The 20,912-nt window shown below is 43.4% G+C and overlaps 2 protein-coding genes across 2 annotated transcripts; both read left to right on the top strand.

Annotated features, from left to right (window-relative positions):
• Positions 1–2,248: 2,248 nt before the first annotated feature.
• LOC121773723 (guanine nucleotide-binding protein subunit gamma 2-like) lies at positions 2,249–5,055 on the top strand. The gene is made up of 4 exons (XM_042170640.1): positions 2,249–2,798; positions 4,488–4,540; positions 4,618–4,662; positions 4,751–5,055. The coding sequence occupies exons 1-4, from the start codon at positions 2,682–2,684 to the stop codon at positions 4,833–4,835; spliced, it is 300 nt and encodes a 99-aa protein (XP_042026574.1). The 5' UTR covers positions 2,249–2,681; the 3' UTR covers positions 4,836–5,055.
• A 12,098-nt stretch (positions 5,056–17,153) lies between these two features.
• On the top strand, positions 17,154–20,428 carry LOC121775320. The gene is made up of 4 exons (XM_042172395.1): positions 17,154–17,870; positions 18,636–19,243; positions 19,514–19,701; positions 19,805–20,428. The coding sequence occupies exons 1-4, from the start codon at positions 17,348–17,350 to the stop codon at positions 20,187–20,189; spliced, it is 1,704 nt and encodes a 567-aa protein (XP_042028329.1). The 5' UTR covers positions 17,154–17,347; the 3' UTR covers positions 20,190–20,428.
• Positions 20,429–20,912: the final 484 nt, after the last annotated feature.

Below are 20,912 nucleotides of genomic sequence, written 5' to 3'. Positions count from 1 at the left end.
TTGGGAGAAACTGATCTGTCACAAATCCGTCACTAATCCTCATCATACTATATTCGTTGCCAATCGACGCTACGTTAACATTTCATATGTAATTCTCATCATACTATATTCGTTGCCAATTGACGCAGCGTCCATAGCTCCGCCGCCGCGACGACGGGGAGGGGATGGCGGAGGCCAGTGTCTGGGAGCAAGACGGCGGCGATTGGGGGAGTGATGACGGCGGCCACCGCAGTGAATCTGTTGGAGCTACTTTCAATACCATAATTCAATTGAAATCAAACGAGGAATCGAGAGCTCCTCTGTAATTGTTCAAGAACTACTGTTAGTTCAACAAATTGATAGGAGAGAGAAGTGTTGAATGTTGATTGTGGTTTTAATTTAATTTGTTTTATGTTCTTGGAAGGGGAAAAAAATTGGGTTGAAGGAAAGAGGGATATGGGTAGTAGATGTGGGAAGAAATGGCGAATCTGATGCAGCAGCAGCCATCTTCTCTCTACCATAGAAACTCCGACGAATATGAGAACGTCGGCAATCACAAACCCGGGGAAAATGACCGCCAAGAAATCGGCGAGGACTGCAGCGTTGACCATCCCTCGTCGAGCGGTTGGTTGAGCTCCAGGTTTCTGTTGAGTTGAAACCAAACTGCAGTGGCCGGTCACTCCCCCAATCGCCGCCGTCTTGCTCCCAGACACTGGCCTCCGCCATCCCATCCCCGTCGTCCCGGCGGCGGAGCTATGGACGCTGCGTCGATTGGCAACGAATATAGTATGATGAGAATTACATATGAAATGTTAACGTAACATCGATTGGCAACGAATATAATATGATGAGGATTAGTGACGGATTTGTGACGGATTACTGGCGGATTTGTGACGGATTACTGGTGGATTTGTGACGGATCAGTTTCTCCCAATTAATGACGGATTAGTGACGGATTTGTGACCCGGTAATTAAAACCGTAAAAAAATTGATAGAACCGTGGACTAAATGTGATCCGATTTCAAATGTGAGGGACCAAATAATTCAAAAGATAATGTTTTGAACTAAAATAAAAAAAATGCAATGTGTTAAGGACCATTTTGGGACTTTAGTCTATTCTTTATACTCAAAAAGCGATTCCTTCGCCATCAGGCATGAAATTCCCATACTATCGCAGGACTTAAACCTGTAATCTTATATTAAGTCACTTTTTTAGACCGGTTGAGCTATATGTAGGTGAGTAAAATCGGAAGGGATCACCTCATGCATTATATACTACATTTGCTAATACACCATTATAAAGTGGACATATGGAACCCATAATTATGGTAGAATCTATTTTCAATACAACCTCTCTCATATTTCCTCTCTTTACCATTTTTAATCTAAATGCGTTAACTCTTTTTATAAATAATTGTATTAGTAATTAGCATTTCTAAATTTTTTTATTACGAAGAGAATTATGCTTATTATGAGAATTATGAATCTATTTAAACCTAATTAATTAGCCACACGATGTCTTTCTATAATATAATCAAATACACTTGTTTATACACGAATGTGTTCTTCTTTGCGAAGAAAATAATGTGAAAAGTTATGATATTTTGTATATGATATATATAGCCTAAACAACTTAAAGCACATGAACTTTAGAGTGAAAAATAATCACAACAAAATTTTAATTTTTGAATAAGTCATGCAATATTTGTTATTTTTATAGGAATCATTTATATCGTGAAATTTGTTTCAATAAAATATGAAAAATTAAGAAAATAATAAAAGAAAATTATTTTGAAACAATCACTAAAAACTTATGTTGCCATTTTATATTTTAAAATAATCAAAATACTTATATTATAAATCCTCGGTATTTAGCATGTGGTATATCATAGCTATGAAATCATTGAGAATAAATCATTTGGCTTAAGTAGGAATCTTAATAATAAATTCGTTCAGAATAAGTAGCAATGTGATATTATTAGTATTTTTTTAAAAATGAGATAACACAGTTACTTTGATTAAAATATTAGAAATAGAAAACAAAAGAGAGAAAGTCACGGAAAGGCTAAAGAGATTATGTTAGAAATAGATTTTCTTTCCCTCAATATAAATTTACATGTCCACTTTATAGTGGTGTATTAGCAAATGTAGTATATAGTGTAGGAGGTGATCCATTCCGGAGTAAAATACCTTGTAATGATAGTTAAAAGAATAATAGTAAAAAGGAAAAAAAAATCATTAGCACACCAATAAAACATAAAAATTAGTGGGGGCAAGCAATAATTCCTTAACTATTATCCTATAGTATTATAACACCAAAAAGCAATGGGAAGAGAATAAGACAAGAAAAAGACACAAATTCATTTGACCACAGCAGTAACAAAGTGCAGCTCCTTTCCCTTCATCCATTATTTGATTCTTGACAAAATCAAATTAAATAGAAACCAAAGCAAAGCTTCTTTCTTTCTTGCCTTTTGCTTTCCTTTTACGAACCTTAAAACAACGCCCGCATAAATCCAAACAGTAAAGCCCAATCCCTTTTTCACGATTGCAATTAATCTCTCAGATTCAGATGGTAGTTCAACTGATCACGAAGCTGGCATTTCCCCTTTCTCAGAATGCCTTTCTAGCATAAATCTGCAACCACAATTGCGGAGGCCTTTATTTCTCTCTTTCCCCAAATTCGTCAATTCGGAAGCAAAATGCAAACAGGGAATTCCGGTGAAGTGCGATCGGGTGTTGGAGCACCAGATACTCGAGGGAAGCACAGGATATCTGCTGAATTGAAGAGGCTCGAGCAAGAAATTCGTTTCTTGGAGGTATATTTCGGTTGACTTCCATAGTTTTTAGCTTTTTCATTCACTTTTTTTTTGTGATTTTGTGTTGTGATTTTATTGAGGCCCTGTTTGTGTATTTGTGAAAACTTGATGCTGATGTTGCATTGGAATTGAGCTCTGTTTTGGTTGGTCTTTGCTTCTTTCTTGTTAGTTTGTGGGGAAGAGAACAAAATTGCTGCCCTAATTTGTTGGGCAGTAGACTTTTCTTTGTGCACTTGTCATTTTCTTGCTTAGCTTCACATTGGGGCTACCTTAGTTCGTTAAACTTAGTCAATTTTATTTCAGCCAAGGGACATCTGTGGGATGTGAAATTTGTCTTGTGATTCTTACTGGCTTTGAATTTTGTATCTAAACACTTAGTATTACTTAGTAGTATTTGCCTCAGTGGGTGTGTGTGTGTGTGTGTGATACGGAGTGAAAGGCGGGTGGACCGTGAATTCACACCAAAGTTTGGTGTGTCTCAGTGTGTGTGTGTGGAGAAATATCTTCCATTGCAGGAAAGTATGGGTTGTTACAGATTTGTTTTACATTTTGGTGATCATAAGATGGATACTAGGAAAGTACTTCTTTGGTTTCCTTTGAGGGAATTGGAGTGTGTTTTTTATGTGTTTAACATTGTTGTTGAAATTTGATTGCTGAGTACATGAAAAGAGGAAAAGATCTTCTTGAAATTCTTCTACCTTAAAAGTTTCTTCACTTGTGAAATTAATGTTACCGAGGGAAAAAAAAGAGTCTTGTGTTTCTTTATGAATGTAACCTTGATTATTTTGTGGCTACTGAAACTGTTCTAGATGGATACACACTGGCTATTTTAAGATCCCTCGCATCATGCACACTGCAGGTTAGCCTCTACCATTATGCGATGGGTCGTATCAAATGAGAAAAAGGAAGTTAGAAATTGAGTTATAGGCTGACAAGGTTTTAGTATAGCATTTTTAGAGGCCACATGTTTATTAGTTCTTCCCTTTTCCAATTCCATGTAACATGATAAGGGTTGTTCTTTACAGGATATGAAGTTGATTTTACTTACTTGATGCCCTATGAAATGAGATCTAATATGCTTACAGGAACTTATCGATGCGAGTTTTGTATACTAAAAATTCCCTTGTTTGATTTAGAGGTAGGTTGTGAATATAGCCATTAAGAGTAGTTTGGTGCTGCATTTATTTTTGCTTATAACATTGGTGCCAAATTAATGGATGTCACTTGCTTTTTTTCCCTGCACCCCAAAATACCAGAAACCAGCCATGACATCTTTAATTTGCATAAACATGGGCCTTTATAAAGGAATGGAGGAACATGTAAAATTTTATTCATAAATTCTGTCCATTGCAACTGTGGAATTTCTAGATTACGAGATTTAAGTAATTATAGATTCTGTGCTTCATCGGGCTTTTCAAGAACTTGGTCGAATCGAGGATATTCTTAAATGAGCTTGTACAGATATGTAGTCTTCATTTTTCAAGGAACCTTCTACAGTTTGATAGTCAAATGATGTTTACGAATGCTTGTTGCTGGAGTAACTTCGATTTCTTGTTTCCTAGGTCAAAACTAGTTTCTCGAAGTACATTTTTATTATTATCCACCATTCTGCTGCAACCATGTTGTTCTATTAAGTAAGCAACTTCAACGAAAAAAAAAGATACTTCATGACTGATAATTGTTCAACAGGAAGAACTGGAACAACTTGAGAAAATGGAGAACGCCTCGTCTGCTTGCAAAGAGTAAGCAAGATGATATACTAGATTACACGTTTGTTTTCTTTTGTTATCATCCTCTAACATGAAATGTATTTGTCCAGGATGCTAATCAACATCGAAACAAGACCAGATCCTTTGCTTCCAGAGTAAGAAGCTTTTACTTGTTTCCCCTTGGTAGTTGCTCAAATCGACTTCTCTTACTGAGCTCATTTCTTGTCTTTGCTCTCGTTTCAGGACCATTGGGCCAATAAATACGATCTGGGACAGATGGTTTGAAGGTCCACAAGAGTCTTCCGGCTGCAGGTGCTGGATACTGTGATATCTTGCCACGAAATCGAGCCCTAAACACGAGCTTCGTCTTATAACCAGCAACAACATCAACATCAGACCGTTCGTTCGATGCAGAGTGACCAATTACCCCCAAAACAGCAGTGCCCTCCAACTGACATGTTTAAAAATGTATGAAACAGACAGATGCAATTTTTCAACCTCAATTCATTTCCCAAAGTTCTATTTGATCGAATGTTAGCCTCACTGTATTTCATTGCCTTGTTTCTGTTTTACTTCATTCTGTATGTTCAGTTTTCTGAATTACAAATTTACCATAATTACCCTCAACCAAAATTATTTAGGTTATAATTAGTACTAGCATATAAATAATCATTTTAGATTTTAATATTGCATTTGATTGTTAATCAAACTCTCGTAGCCACAAATTCTTGAATTCCACTCTTCTCTGCATGAAGTCCACGTGTTCCCTTATTGCCACCTTCACACACACTATGTATATCTATTTTCTCTCTTTGCAACACCTAAACCAAAATCCATCACCCTAAGCTAGTGGAAAAAATATAAAATGTCTACAATTTTTGGCTCAATCTCAGCAAATTTCTTCAAGAAAAGCATCCCACTCTATGCTTCAATCTCAAATAATCCTTTACAATTCCATGCATTTCCAAAGCAAAATTGCCCTTTACCTACTCTCCGGGTAGCCCATGACCCGACATACATACCCGGAACTTCACCGCCGGAGATCCCCACGGCGCCACCGACGCACGATCCCGGCCTCCCGCCCGAGGTGCCACGCCGCCACGACATTCCCGATTTCGACCCGAATTCCCCTCCGGAGGAGCCCACGCCGTCCGGGCCAGGTTCCCCACAGCCCGAAGTGCCACCGCCACCGGGGGAGCCCGAGGTGGTCCCCCCTCATGGGCCCGAAATCACACCTCCGGAGCCCGGCCCGCCACAGCCGACCCGGCCCGATATTCCACCTCCCATCATGGGCTCAAATGGGCTTGCTTTTTACTAATAAAAGATAGTGTGTATTGTAATTGATGTTTGTTTAATAAGTTTTGACATATGTATATTTAAATTTGCTAATTCGGGGTAAATTACATGGAAATTGCTAATTTTGTGAATGCAATTAGTTAATTCCCTCAAGAGGTTAACAATAATTAAGATCGTCAAAAAGTGATCTTGATAAGAAAATCAAATGCAAGGAAAAATTGGAGAAAAAGAAGTCGACAGTGTTGATTTGGTACATGGCAGTGATGGGGTACGAACTAAACCCTAATGGCAAGCCCAATAACAGGGACGGCCCATCAGCCCAGAGCCCAAGAAAGAGTATCTGTTCGGCACCAAAGAGTTCGGCACGACCAAAGAGTTCGGACTCAGCCTACAGCTCGGTAAAAGCCGACCAGTCAAGCTCTCCTCTCAGATCGGCAAGAGCTGATCGGTAAAGTCCAGCAGTTCGGTCTCAGCATTCGACCGAACTAAGAGTTAGTGGACTCATGAAAGGCCTCCACGACCTCCGCTATACCCACGATCTATTTAGTGGTACGAAGCAGTTATTGAGCAGTTATTGCTCACCCACGATCTTGTTAGTGGTGATGCAAGCCACGATCTTAGTTCAATGTATAAATAGAACTTAGATCAGAGAGAAAAAGGTTAAGCTCTCTAGAGATAAAATATCATATAGCAAGTCTGTGTTGTAAGCTGTAATCCCAGATCAAGCAATACAATCTTGCCCTCCCTTCTTCCCGTGGACGTAGATTTACTTCAGTAAATCGAACCACGTAAATTCATTGTGTCGTAGTCTTTATTCTCTACCAGCATTTACTAACATCAGAAATTCGCGGATTCATCACTGGCGCCGTCTGTGGGAAACAGAGAACAAAATTTGTGATAAAGCGAATTTTTGATCCATTTTTTCCACCCAAAAAATGCATACCAGATCGCAGAGTACCCGTATTCCTGCCCGTGAGAACCAGGAGGAAGCCAATCCATCCCATAGGTCTGGAAAACAGCCTAGGGATAAATCCACCACCAGTTCTCATGGCGAAGGAACAAGATCTACTTGTCATTTCGGCATTCCAAAATGGAATCCTGCCCGGAGCTCTCTACAGAAAGCTCGTGGAATGCAGTCCGCAAACAGCTCAAGAGATGTGGGACATTGCGGACCAGTTCTCCCGTGCCGATGAGGCTGACCGTCGCAAACGGTCTTTAGACAGCTCATCCCGAGGAGACAGGAGGAAGCCCGATCATAGCGATCAGGGACATCCTCGCCGAACTCCTTTTGGCGATCAGGGACATCCTCGCCGAACTCCTTTTGAAAGGATTCAAAGGACTCCGGTGCAAGACAGATTGGGACCCCGTCTCAATCCCGAGAAGCCGCCCGCTCAGTTCGTACCGCTGAACAAGCCGAGAGCGGAAATTTTCGAACTGCACTCTGACCTGTTCGAAAAGCCAAAGCGGATGACGAAATCAGCCGCGTGCCGACCCCAGGATAACTACTGCTCCTACCATCAAGACCACGGTCACGATACTGAGGAGTGCAGAAACTTGGCTGCAGGTATCGATGTTCTTGTGAAGGCAGGGACATTGAAAAAATACCAAAGCAAGCAGCCAAAGAAGAATAAGAAGCAGAGTGGTGCGAACTGCGCTCCTCAGGATCCGAAAAGGCAGCCGGATCCCGAAGACGATGACGAGCCGCAATATGATGGAGTAATCCAGACTATTGACGCTCTCCCTGCCGGGAAGACCAAGTCGTCCCTAAAGTCAGAGCGCAGAGGCTCCAATCGAGAGGAGCCAACGCATAAAAGGCTGAAGCAGGACGAAGTGATTACGTTCTCGGATGCTGATCCCGTCCCGGCCATCTCTCCTCACCAAGACGCCATTGTCATCCAAGCCGGAGTGGCAAACAAACTGATCCACAGGGTGTTTGTGGATACAGGAGCGTCGGTTAGCATTCTTTTTAAAGAGTGCTTTGACAAACTAGAAGTGGACCCAGCTCGGCTCAGTCCGGCTCCGCTTCCCCTGAAGAGCTTCGCCCAGGAGGACACCCGCCCTGAAGGTATTATCAGCCTTCCGATCACGGTGGGGAAAGCGCCTACTAGCTCCAGTACGATGATTGAGTTTTTCGTGGTGAAAGCTCGGTCCCCGTACAACATCATCCTGGGAAGAGACTGGCTCAACACAGTTCGGGCCGTTTGCTCCACTTATCACCTCACCATCAAGATCCCTACTAAAGGAGGGATAGCGGTCATCCGAGGTGACCAAAAGAGAGCAAAGGAATGTCTGCAAATTGCGCTTAGAAGTGCCGAGCAGTCAGATCGGCACCACCAAGCATAGCAATCACAGCAGCCGGAGTCAGAGGCGATGACCGAAGTCATACCGGAGCCGAACTCGATGACAGTTCAGCTGTACGAAGACGATCCATCCAGAACGGTTAAGATCGGCTTCGCGGGAACGCCCCTACTTCGGGAAAAAACCATCCAGCTCCTCAAGGAGTATAAAGACGTCTTTGCATGGTCTCCGTTGGACATGACCGGAGTGCCCCCCGAGGTAATCACTCATCGGTTAAATATTGATCCTTCAGTCCGGCCGATAAAACAGAAGCAAAGACTCTTTGCGGCAGAACGAAGTCAAGTCATCCATGACGAAGTCCGTCAATTATTGAAGGCGGATGTGTTATTCGAAGTGAAGTATCCTTCGTGGGTGGCCAATCCTGTCATGATCAAGAAAAAGGAAGGAGGATGGCGGATGTGCATAGATTTCACCGATCTAAATAAGCACTGTCCCAAAGATTGCTATCCCCTTCCGAACATAGATAAAAAAGTAGAAGCTTTGATAGGCTTTGAAATTTTTTGTTTTCTTGATCTGTACAAAGGATACCATCAAGTTTTAATGGATGAGATTGACGCTTCAAAAACGGCCTTCATTACTGATTTCGGCATTTTCGCTTATAAAAAGATGCCATTCGGTTTAAAGAATGCCGGAGCCACTTATCAAAGGATGGTAGACAAGCTTTTTCGGCACCTGATTGGAAAGGAGGTCGAAGTGTATGTTGACGATATAGTCGTCAAAAGCAAAAGCACTTCGGAGTACGAGCACAACCTCAAGTCCACTCTCAACGTGCTCAAGAAAGCCAACCTCAAACTTAATCCCCAAAAGTGTACCTTTTTGGTAGATTCGGGAAAGTTTCTGGGTTGTTGGGTTTCAAAGGACGGACTCAAGGCAAACCCCTCAAAAGTTCAAGTTGTTCAAAACATGGCGATGCCGAAGTCCATACATGACGTGCAAAGGCTAACCGGATGTCTAGCCGCACTGAATCGATTCCTTTCTCAAGCAGCCGAAAAGCAACTGCCGTTCTTCACGGTGTTGAAAAAGGCACCAAAGTTCGAGTGGGGAGCCGAGCAGAAAAAGGCCTTTGACGAGCTCAAAAGTTATCTAGCCGAGCTTCCTATTCTCTCTGCTCCAACCGAAGCCGAAGTAATATTCTTATACTTAGCAGCATCGGATCAAACCATCAGCGCGGTGCTTGTACGAGAAGAAGGCCTAAAGCAGCTTCCCATCTACTTTACAAGCCGAGCATTAAGAGGTCCAGAAACCAGGTATCAACCTCTGGAAAAGATTGCTCTGGCATTAGTAAATGCAGCAAGGAGACTGCGGCCATACTTCTATGCTCACAAGGTATGCGTCTTAACTGATCTGCCACTTCGGCAAGTGTTGACCAAACCAGAAGCATCAGGCAGAATCGCCAAGTGGGCTATAGAGTTGGGAGAGCACACAATTGAATATCTACCTCGGAAAGCCATCAAGGGACAAGCCTTGGCAGATTTTCTTGCAGAAGCGAAGTTCGATCAAGCAATTCCTGTTATTGCCGAACAGAAGAATTCTGCCAGTGCCGAACTAGCACAGCCCTTGGAATCCGAAGTAGAGCCGCCGGACTGCTGGAGCGGGTTCGTAGATGGAGCTTCGAACAAGATGGGAAGTGGAGCTGGTATTTTACTTGTCGCTCCCGACGGACACGAGGTAGCCTACTCACTTCGGTTCCTATTCCCCACTACTAATAATGAAGCCGAGTACGAAGCCCTCCTGGCCGGACTCCAGTTAGCGCAAAGTCTGCTCGTCAAATCTCTCAAAGTCCATTGTGATTCACAAGTCATAGTAAATCACATGTTGGGTACAAGTGAAGCCCGTGACGAGAGAATGAAGAAGTATTTGGACAAAGCGCAAAGCATCAGCCGAAGTTTCTCCTATTTTCGGATAATCCGCATTCCCAGAGCGGAAAATAGCCGAGCAGATACCTTAAGTAAGTTGGCCTCATATCCGAGCTCAAAGGCGGAAGAATTAATGCATCGAAGCATTGATGAAGCCGAGGTACATTCAGTATCCAGCTCGCCGAACTGGATGACGCCGATCTTGCAGTATCTGGATCAAGGACAATTGCCCGAGGATAAGAGAGAAGCTCGGAAGATCACGTGCCGAGCACTTCGGTACGAACTTCATGAAGGAGTCCTCTTTAGAAAGTCTTACCTCCAGCCGTTATTGCGGTGCGTAGGACCAGAAGAGACGGACTACATCCTCAGAGAAGTTCATGAAGGCTCGTGCGGTAGCCACATCGGAGCCAGAGCTTTAGCTAAAAAAGTTCTGAGATGGGGATATTATTGGCCAACCATGGTACAAGAGGCAGTGCAGCTCGTCAAGAAGTGTACGAAGTGCCAAATTCACGCAAATGTCCCAAGGATGCCGCAGACCGATCTATACACTATGCAAAGCCCTTGGCCTTTCATGCAATGGGGCATAGACATAGTGGGACCACTTCCTCAAGCTCCTCGGCAAATGAAATTCCTTATCGTCGCCGTGGACTACTTCACGAAGTGGGTGGAGGCTGAACCCTTAGCTACGATAACGAGCTCAAAGGCATTGGACTTCGTCTGGAAGAACATAGTGTGCCGATTTGGCATACCCCACATCCTCATCTCGGATAATGGGACTCAGTTCACCGACAAGACGTTCAAGAATTGGTGCCAAGAGCTGAACATTCAACAGCGGTTCACTTCGGTCTCCCATCCCCAAGCAAACGGACAAACGGAAGTAACGAACCGGATTCTGGTGAAAGGGTTAAAAGCTCGGTTAGAACAAGCCAAAGGACAATGGGTAGAAAATCTCCCTCAAGTCCTATGGTCCTACCGAACTATACCCAAAACCTCCAACGGTGAAACTCCGTATAGTCTGGTGTACGGCACTGAAGCCGTAATTCCGGTGGAGATCGGCGTACCCAGTCCCCGAACTCTAAATTTCTCCTCAGAAATGAATGACGACGGACTGAGAGCAGAACTAGATCTCGCCGAAGAAAGAAGAGAGTTGGCGTGCATAAAAGCAGCCAAGTATAAGGAGCAAGTAGCCCGGTATTATAACCAAAGGGCGAAAAAGCTTCAATTTCAAGTGGGAGATCTCGTCTTGAGAAACAACGAAGTAAGCCGAGCAGAAAAGCTGGGCAAACTCGAGCCCACATGGGAGGGTCCGTATCGGGTGTCAGAAGTCCTCGGCAAAGGGTCTTATAAATTGACTCACATGTCAGGAGAACAAGTACCCCGAACATGGCACGTCTCCAACCTCAAGAAGTTCCACTTGTAAGAGACAAAGTCCGGTCAGTCTGTCTTGTGTCTAGTTCGGTCATAGGGGTACATGTTTTTATTTGTTTGTTTTTTACTTGTACCTTTTACTTGTCGTTTTTTAAAAAAAGTTTAAAGTTTTTTTTTTCTTTCGTCTTTTTCATTTTTTCTCTATGTGTTTTGTCTCTATGTGCTTGTCGTCTCTTACAAATGGTACCAAGGTATATCGTTCTTCAAAGACTGATCCCCTTTTTAGATCGATTATTAAAGACTATTGTGAGTCCAAGCTTCTAAGGAGGATATAAGACCACAATTCAGCTTAACAAGCAGTCCGTCTGAAACGAACTGCAATAAGCCAACGATTGTGAGTCCAAGCTTCCAAGGAGGATACAAGACCACAATTCAGCTTAACAAGCACTTCGTCTGAAACGAACTGCATTAAGCCAACGATTGTGAGTCCAAGCTTCTCAGGAAGATACAAGACCACAATTCGGCTTAAGAAATAAGCACTTCGTCTGAAACGAACTGCAATAAGGGAAAGTCCGATCCACGCGATAAACCTCGCCGAATTAGGACGACCAAGTTCGGTCAAAGAAGTTTACCTCATAAGACCGAGGACGACCATGTCTAGTCAAAGAGGTTTACTGCATAAGACCACTTCGGTTAACTGGGAAAGTCCGATCCACGCGATAAAACTCGCTGAATTAGGACAAGGGAAAGTTCGATCCCGGCGACAAAAATCGCCAAATTAGAACACAAACCAAGTCCGGTCAAAGAAGTTTCCTTCATAAGATCAGAGACGAGTCCGGTCAAAGATGTTTATTTCATCAGACCAAAGACGAGTCCGGTCAAAGATGTTTATTTCATCAGACCAAAGACGAGTCCGGTCAAAGATGTTTATTTCATCAGACCAAAGACGAGTCCGGTCAAAGATGTTTATTTCATCAGACCAAAGACAAGTCCGGTCAAAGATGTTTATTTCATCAGACCAAAGACGAGTCCGGTCAAAGATGTTTATTTCATCAGACCAAGGACCAAGTCCGGTCAAAGAAGTTTACTTCATAAGACCGAGGACAAGTACGATGAAATTTTTTCGCTAAGCTGTAAATACAGTGTTAGAAGCGAAAACAAAATTTCATTTTTCAAATCTTGTTCGGCATACAACTCCGCTACCCTACAAAATGGCGTTACGCTATTACAAAGGACTATTCTACTGTCCAGGGTTGCTGAAGTTAAGCCACCTATCTGCAAAATCCTCTGGAAGCCGAGTTCGGTTGTTCCGAGCAGATGAAGAATAAGCAGGTCGACGAGATGCTATCCTCGACCCAACACCTCTTCCGCGAGCCCCAGAAGCTCTAACCCCTCGGCGATGAAGAGTCTCTGCAATAAGCATCTGCTGATCTTGCTCGCTCATAGTCACAACTCCTCGGCGAATTTCAGTCCGTCCCTGTCTTGACGATTCCGGTTGCTCCTGAGCCCGTTCTCGTCTTGACGTTTCCGGCTGTTCCGGAGTTCGTTGTTGACTTGGAGTAGGATTTTGAACAAGGGAACCAGAGGCTTGATCTGGAGTGCGAGCATCTGTTGGCGGGAAATGCCTAAGGAATCTCCCGATTGAGGGACGCCGGGAAAGAATGATGTCGTACCGAGAAGCCCAGCGCCGTAATGATTTCACAACTTGTTGGCAAGCCGAGCTCTCCAGCGCATTGTTCCTCCGGAGTACATGATATTCCTCCCACAGTTCGTCAACTCGACTCTGAACATCTGATATGGTCACTCCCCCGCGCACACGGATGTAATCCTCGTACGCAGTCCTCTCAGCAATGGTCGTATTCAGCTCGGCCTCCAGATCCTTCTTATCGGACTCTAAGTCCTTATTATCGGCCTCCAGCTTCACTAAACGAGCCAGAAGCTCGTCATTCTTCGTCTGATCGGCTATAGCTCTTTTCTCAGCTTCGTCTAAAGCCGAAGAGTACAGCCGTTTCCAGTGAAGTATCTCCATCTCCTTGAGTACAAAGCAGCTATATTAGTTCGGCAGCTGTACCGAGCAGATAGTAAAATACAACAGGAATAAAGGCGAGTACGAAAAGCTATACGAAGACAAGTGTAGAGAATTTTTCATTCACAAGGAAAATTTTTTACACTAGGAGGGCTTCAAGGCCATTTTACAAGGAAGAAACTAGACTAAGAGAAGGGAGACGAAATCATACTCCGCCAGCTTCGTCTCCGGCTCCTCGGCCTGGTTCAGCTTCTTTCTCCTGAGCTACCTCAGCCTCGGCCTCGCATCCTGCCGGCCTCGCCTCCGCCTCCTGATCGGCTTCCTTCTCCGGATGCCCGACCCGCTCGACTTCGGCCTCCCGCTCCAGCGGCTCGGCCTCACCCTCTCCGTTGTAAGTCGAAGCGGGTGAAACGGGTCCCACGGAGGCAAAGATAGCCTCCAGGTTCTCGTCCCGATCAGCTCGACAACTCCGGACTCGGTCTGCAGAAAGCAGGACCGAGGATGAAGCGAGCTCCTCAAGGAGCGGCAGATTCTGAAGCCGAGCTGCTATCTCTCGGCTGTACAGAGGCAGCACGACGTCGGCCCCCTGCTCGCCCTTATCGGTAATTAGCCTTACCAGACTACCGACAAAGGCCGAGAACTGGCTGCTCAAAAAGAGTTTCTCCGTGTAAACACGGAGAGCCTCCCCCTGGGCAGCCACGGCGGTAGCCTCCTTCTGAGCCTCCCGGTGCTTCGTCTGCTCTTGCAGGATGATGAGCTGGTTTTTGGCTGACCGGGCTTCATCCTGAGCCGAGATCCTAGCAGCTCGGGCCCTCTCAAATTTGGCCTCAGCCTGTTCGGCCAGACTACGAGCAAGATGCAACTTCTTCTGCATCTCCTCGTAGTCGTGGGATGCTTTGGAGAGCTCCACGGAGACGAGCTTGGCTCTCTGAAGATGAACAAGGAAAAAACTCAACAGAATGGCCATCAAAAAATGTGGAAAAGAAGCCAAGTCAGAAAGCTTACCTCCACAAAATTCGTCGGCCATTGAAAAGGCTCAGGGACGTGTTCCGGGATGTCTGCAACCACCTCGGAGATGACCAGGTCTTTCCCCGGCACTCTTGGGGACTCATGAAATTTCCCCTTCCCTTTAGCCGAACACGGCTCCGGCTCTTTCGGATCCGAAGAAGAGGTTTTTTGCCTCTTCGGATTCTTCTCGGCTTCAGACGCCGAGCAAGGGGCTCTCTGCCTCTCCGGCTCCACAAGCTCGGAGGACTTTCGGATAGCCTTATTCAACATGTACACTGCCAAAAAGCAAGAAAGCCAGGTTAGTTTTCTTCGTTAAAGCAGTAGAGCATAAAGATAAAGAGAAATCCTCACCCTCGGCCTCTTCGTCCGAAGACGAGATGTCGAACACGACGTCGCCCTTGACGAGCTCAGACTCCGTGTATTGTGTCCTAACTATGGGAATCTTGTTGAGCTCGCCATCGAGCTCGTCCAACGGTTCAGGCCGAGGATGACGGATAACGGACTTCGGCCCTCTCCAGGGAAAACTAGGAGCCGCGGTCCTATCATAGTAGAAGAAGCGGTTTTGCCACTTCGGCCACTTCGTTTTACAAAAGGCCCTAAAGGGCTGTACAGGGATCAAGTAAAACCAAGACCCCTTCCTCTTAAATTGAAAGAATTTAAGGATCGCCTTCAAAGACAAATCCCTTCCTAAATTACGGAGTTCGGCAGCGAAGGCCGACAAGTGCCTCCAAGAGTTCGGAGTCACCTGGCCTAAAGGAAGCTGAAAAAAATCTAGTAAATCTATAAAGGCAGAAGGGAGGGGGAAACGAAGCCCGCATTCTAAGCAGGCCTCGTACACGGTGGCGTAACCCTCCGGCGGGGAGTCAGCCCTATGATTACCGTCAGGTACCACCGCCTTCCCCCCAGGAAAAAAGTATTTTTCGGGTAGGGATATCACAGTATCCTTACTCAAAATACTATGGAAATACTCTACGGTCTTCTCCCCGGACTCTTTCCGGCCAGAAGACCCCTTACCGCCTCTCCTACCGCTACCCGACTCCGAAGAAGAAGAAGAAGACATTTTTTCTTACTTTTTGAAGGTGAAGAAAGTCTGAGGAAGCTCTTGAAAGCGGAAGAAAATTTCTCGAGAAAGAGAGAGTATAGAAGACGCAACAGCAAAAGTGTTCAAATGAGGAAGAAAGAGCATATTTATCAGATTCGGGAAAGATTTCGAAATCGTTGCGCTGTTTCGAATCCCACCTTTTCAGGATTCAACGGCCGGATTTTACTGTCGCATTTAATGCAGGCACGCGCAAGGCACGTCCCCTGACGTCAGCCTCCCCCTTACCGTTATCCAGAATGCCGAAGTGACTCACCTCGCCGAAGTGATTCACTTCGCTTTTCGGGGGGGGTAGTGATGGGGTACGAACTAAACCCTAATGGCAAGCCCAATAACAGGGACGGCCCATCAGCCCAGAGCCCAAGAAAGAGTATCTGTTCGGCACCAAAGAGTTCGGCACGACCAAAGAGTTCGGACTCAGCCTACAGCTCGGTAAAAGCCGACCAGTCAAGCTCTCCTCTCAGATCGGCAAGAGCTGATCGGTAAAGTCCAGCAGTTCGGTCTCAGCATTCGACCGAACTAAGAGTTAGTGGACTCATGAAAGGCCTCCACGACCTCCGCTATACCCACGATCTATTTAGTGGTACGAAGCAGTTATTGAGCAGTTATTGCTCACCCACGATCTTGTTAGTGGTGATGCAAGCCACGATCTTAGTTCAATGTATAAATAGAACTTAGATCAGAGAGAAAAAGGTTAAGCTCTCTAGAGATAAAATATCATATAGCAAGTCTGTGTTGTAAGCTGTAATCCCAGATCAAGCAATACAATCTTGCCCTCCCTTCTTCCCGTGGACGTAGATTTACTTCAGTAAATCGAACCACGTAAATTCATTGTGTCGTAGTCTTTATTCTCTACCAGCATTTACTAACATCAGAAATTCGCGGATTCATCAGGCAGCAACATGAATGATTGCAGAATAGAATTTGTTTTTTCATCCAATCATTGTCCGGCAAGGTAGTGAAATTACTTTTGCAAAATTCAGCAATTTACCCAAATTCAGAACATGAAGTTTTTACTACGGTTAAAATAATGAAGTTATGTTTTTGCAAGAAATAGTAGTAAATGCTCAAACAGTGAATCATGATTAAAGGGAAAAATATTTGAAAGTTGTTAAAAATAGTCACGAAATTACAAAAATGATAGTAGTAAACTAAATTAGAGCAATATTTTTGTTTTGACGTTTTTGTCTTTCCCCCAACATGGCTAGACATAATTATTGAATAATAGAGGATGTATTTATTCGTCCACGAATATTTCAGAGGGACAATCTAATTTATCTGTCATTTCATATATGTCAATTTACTTTTGATGTTGTATGTCTCATCATATCATGCATGACAGCATGTTAGTATATGGAGAAAAAAAGAATTGTGTTAATTAAGTTTGGTAAATAATTTCTCTACAAGAAATAGCAGCAATAAAACAACTTTTTCTCTAATATTTTTAACTTATATTTACATTTTACACCCACTTGAAATATTTTCTTTTTTTGGAACTACAATATTCTCAATTTCCGTAAAAAGACATTGGTTTACAAATGAAGTAAACGTCATCTTATTAATGAAAAAAAGGAGGCCAATTTAACAATAGACAATCAACTTCACCTCGGAAAAGTTCCTACACGACTTCACATACAGTTCCCTGCAATTCCTCCCAAAATCGCACTTCCCACGTGACTCATCGAAAAGCAACAGCACACGTGAATGGGCAGGTATTTTCCGTTAAATCCTGCAACTTTTTTCTCGAACCTTGAAGCTAGGCATCTAAAACTCCTTCACCATACTCAATTCCACTCCAAACCAACACCAATTTCAGTTACTCCGGAAAAATGGCCACTCATTTCCACCCACCTCACTCAGTCGCCACCGCCGCAACCGCGCTCCGACACCGGAACGGAGGGAGTCCTTTTTTCATCTCCACAGAGAAAACACTTCCATGGCGGTCCGTACACATTTTGGGGAATCAACACAGTGCGATGAGCATTTCGAGAATCGCGGGATTTTCTAGAGTGAAGGCTGCGAACGAGAGTGCAGACTCGTACTTGGACATGTGGAAGAAGGCGAGGGAGCGCGAGAGAAGCTCGTTGCAGTTTGAGATAATGGCGGATAAAACGGCGGAGGATTCGGGAGAGGAGAGATCGGAGGATTTGGAGAAAAGGAGCCGCGAGTTCGAGAAGCTTCTAGAGGTTCCGCCGGATGAGAGGGATAAGGTGCAGAGAATGCAGGTGATCGATCGTGCCGCCGCGGCGATTTCGGCCACCAGAGCGTTGATCAAGGACAGCGCGCCTCCGCAGCCGGAGACCGGTGAGCTTGACATTCTTAGTGGCGGTGAGGATGGCGATCTCGATGAGGGTAATTGATTTATCCCCAATTTTTATTTTTAATTTATTTTATTTATTAAAAAAACTCAATTTTATTTTCTCATCTTGCAATTTTATTTGATAAGCGTACAGTATATTTTGTTTATGGATGAGAAAGCTCAGACAAATTAGGCATGAGATAGTATCTTGCAACTTTGTTTATTTTTGGCATCATTCTATTTCATTTCAAGAATGTATGTAATACTTGCTGTATTATTCTAATTAGTCACTTAATCCGTGAATTACTCTTTTCAAGCTTCTAATGTTGAAAAAGGTTATATGTCCAAGACTTTAGTTGAAAATGTGGTTGAGATTGCTCACTTAGACCAGCTTCTGATCATTGAGTATTGATTGTAATTGTGAAGAACTCCTCGTTAACTTAGTTCTATGTATTTTTTTAATGATTACTGTATGATTCTGATCCAAGAACTTGCGTTTGCGTTTGTCGACAAACTATGTTTTCTAGCTTCTGTTTCGCCTAATTTCAAATTGTATGATAACACATTGCTCGTTCTGGTCTTCATCTGTCAAATTGTATGATAACACATTACCATTTACAGTTACGGCTTCTTGTCCTCGAGGATGTTATTGTCTAATGATAGGACTGATTGTAAAATCTTGACAAAATCATCATCTCAGTAGGACTACTGGAAACCTAAATTGGTGTTCTGTCTTTGCGTTTCTCAATAGTTTGAAATTTTTGCTTATTCTTGATGTATCATGTCATGGATTTGCTCTGATATTTTAACTTGGCTAGGGAGGGAAATTTCCAGCATTTCGGTGCCACAGTCCAGTAATTCGACGAGCGGAACACCAGGTCCAAGTTTCTGGGCTTGGGCACCTCCTCTACAAGATGATAGCGGTGAAAGTGATGATTCTTTTGGCAGTGCAAAACTCAAGCCAGCTTCTCCATTTTCAGCTCCAAGCAGCCCTGTACTGGAACAGGAGCGAAGCATGGAATCTCTGTCGATTCCATTTGAGACTGAAATGCTTCAAAGTCAGAATCTTGTCCCCATACCCCCTCTTCAGTCTTTCGTGGAGGTAGAGAAACGGGATGTAGAATTCTCGACAAATGCAACTGAAGCAGCTGAGGCGCTGAGTGAAATGAATGAAGCATCCAACCAGGGAGTAAACCCTGATGGAACGAGGTGGTGGAAGGAGACGGGTATAGAACAAAGACCTGATGGGGTGGTTTGTAAGTGGACGCTGATCAGAGGCGTTAGTGCTGATAAAGGTGTTGAGTGGGAAAGCAAATACTGGGAAGCTGCTGGCGAGCTTGCTTATAAGGAGCTTGGGTCTGAGAAATCTGGTCGGGATGCTGCAGGAAACGTGTGGCGTGAATACTGGAGGGAATCAATGATGGAGGTTAGACGTTATGTTACTTCATAAATGAGCAGTTTATTTTCTGTGTGATTCCATCTGACCACCATATCTTCTGAAACTGTCTAGTAGCCAAATGAAACAAAAAACGAACCAAAACTAACACATTGCTTCAATGAAACAAATGACAAAGTGATATGCGTATGTGTTTAAATCCTGATTGCTTCTAAGGGATAAGTTTTTAGTTCAATAATCGATAAAATGCATGTTCCTAACGGCGTCTTTGATGAGTCTAATAGAGGTGAAACCGCGCAGATTGATGGTTCCGTCCATCTTGAGAAAACTGCAGAAAAGTGGGGAGTCAATATGCAAGGGACTGAGTGGCAGGAGAAATGGTTTGAGCACTATGGTGCAGGCCAAGCCGAGAAGTGGGCTCACAAGTGGTGCAGCATCGATCCAAACACTCCTTTAGAAGCTGGTCAAGCACACGTCTGGCACGAAAGGTACCTAAATCAGGCTAAATGCTTCCATGAAACAACCAAATGAAACTGAAATGAGACATATGTGTGTGATTATCTATACATTGACTGTTCTTGTTCATGATAGGTGGGGTGAGAAGTATGATGGACACGGAGGGAGCACGAAATACACAGACAAATGGGCTGAGCGCTTTGAGGGCGATGGATGGGCTAAATGGGGCGATAAATGGGATGAGAATTTTGACGCGAACAGCCAGGGGGTGAAGCAAGGGGAGAGCTGGTGGGAAGGGAAATATGGAGACTGTTGGAACCGGACATGGGGTGAAGGCCACAATGGTTCGGGGTGGGTGCACAAGTATGGAAAGAGCAGCTGTGGTGAGCATTGGGACACTCATGTTCAACAAGATACGTGGTACGAGAGGTTTCCACATTACAGTTTCTACCATTGCTTTGAGAACTCAACTCAGCTACGGAGCGTTAAGAAGCCATCTGAGTGGCCGGAGAAGAGTTGATGCCATTATTATTAGCTAGTAGCTGAGTTGGGATTTGCCATGTTAGTTTATAAACAATCTCATCGATAGTATTCCTAATTTGAGATAGTAAAACCTGAATAAGTCCTTTATCCTACTAAAATATAGGACCCTACGTATATATACATATAATATGATACTATATGATAATCCTCATTCTCAGCTTTTAATAGAGTGGAAGTAGCTATTTTGGTACATCCATTACACACTTTATTTAGCTATTTTGGTTTGTTATAGTTCACTATTACTATATATTGTAAGTAGATTTTACACATTTTATTATAATAAAAATAATACACGCATATAAAAATAAGACTTACATTTCTCTAACTTTACGGTCACATTTAGCTATTATCCCAAAAAATAAAGTTAAAAAATAATCCCTTCATTCCAGTAGTTAAGTTTGTTCCTTTTCGGGTCATTCTAAGATAGTTGAATCGTTTCATTTTTTGACAATAAATTTATTCTTTCTTACTTTACTTTCTCTTTCTCTTTCTATTTCTCTTACTTTATCGCCTCTCAGTTTTATCCTTTAAACACCAATTACTTAAATCATACTGCCAAAAAAATAACTCAAGTATCTTGGGACGGATGCAGTATCCATTTAGTATTACAAAGTTAGTAATAGCATTGGTTTAGTGGTTAAATACAACATTTTCTTTAGAAAAAATAATACTACTATGCCCTTTCAAAAAATTGAAGTAA

Source organism: Salvia splendens, chromosome 17 (genome assembly GCF_004379255.2).
Source record: "Salvia splendens isolate huo1 chromosome 17, SspV2, whole genome shotgun sequence".
Taxonomy (NCBI): domain Eukaryota; kingdom Viridiplantae; phylum Streptophyta; class Magnoliopsida; order Lamiales; family Lamiaceae; genus Salvia; species Salvia splendens.
Note: the sequence above shows the minus strand (reverse complement) of the source record. Positions and strands in the feature narration are given on the sequence as shown.

What these genes read in the sequence shown, in the direction of transcription:
- LOC121773723 (XM_042170640.1), top strand. Translation starts at nt 2,682, where the DNA reads ATGCAAACAGGGAATTCCGGTGAAGTGCGATCGGGTGTTGGAGCACCA. An exon ending in AAGAAATTCGTTTCTTGGAG is followed by an intron (nt 2,799 to 4,487) that starts GTATATTTCGGT and finishes ATTGTTCAACAG; the next exon opens with GAAGAACTGGAACAACTTGA. An exon ending in CCAGATCCTTTGCTTCCAGA is followed by an intron (nt 4,663 to 4,750) that starts GTAAGAAGCTTT and finishes CTCTCGTTTCAG; the next exon opens with GACCATTGGGCCAATAAATA.
- LOC121775320 (XM_042172395.1), top strand. Translation starts at nt 17,348, where the DNA reads ATGGCCACTCATTTCCACCCACCTCACTCAGTCGCCACCGCCGCAACC. An exon ending in GGAGGGAATCAATGATGGAG is followed by an intron (nt 19,244 to 19,513) that starts GTTAGACGTTAT and finishes GAAACCGCGCAG; the next exon opens with ATTGATGGTTCCGTCCATCT. An exon ending in GCACACGTCTGGCACGAAAG is followed by an intron (nt 19,702 to 19,804) that starts GTACCTAAATCA and finishes TGTTCATGATAG; the next exon opens with GTGGGGTGAGAAGTATGATG.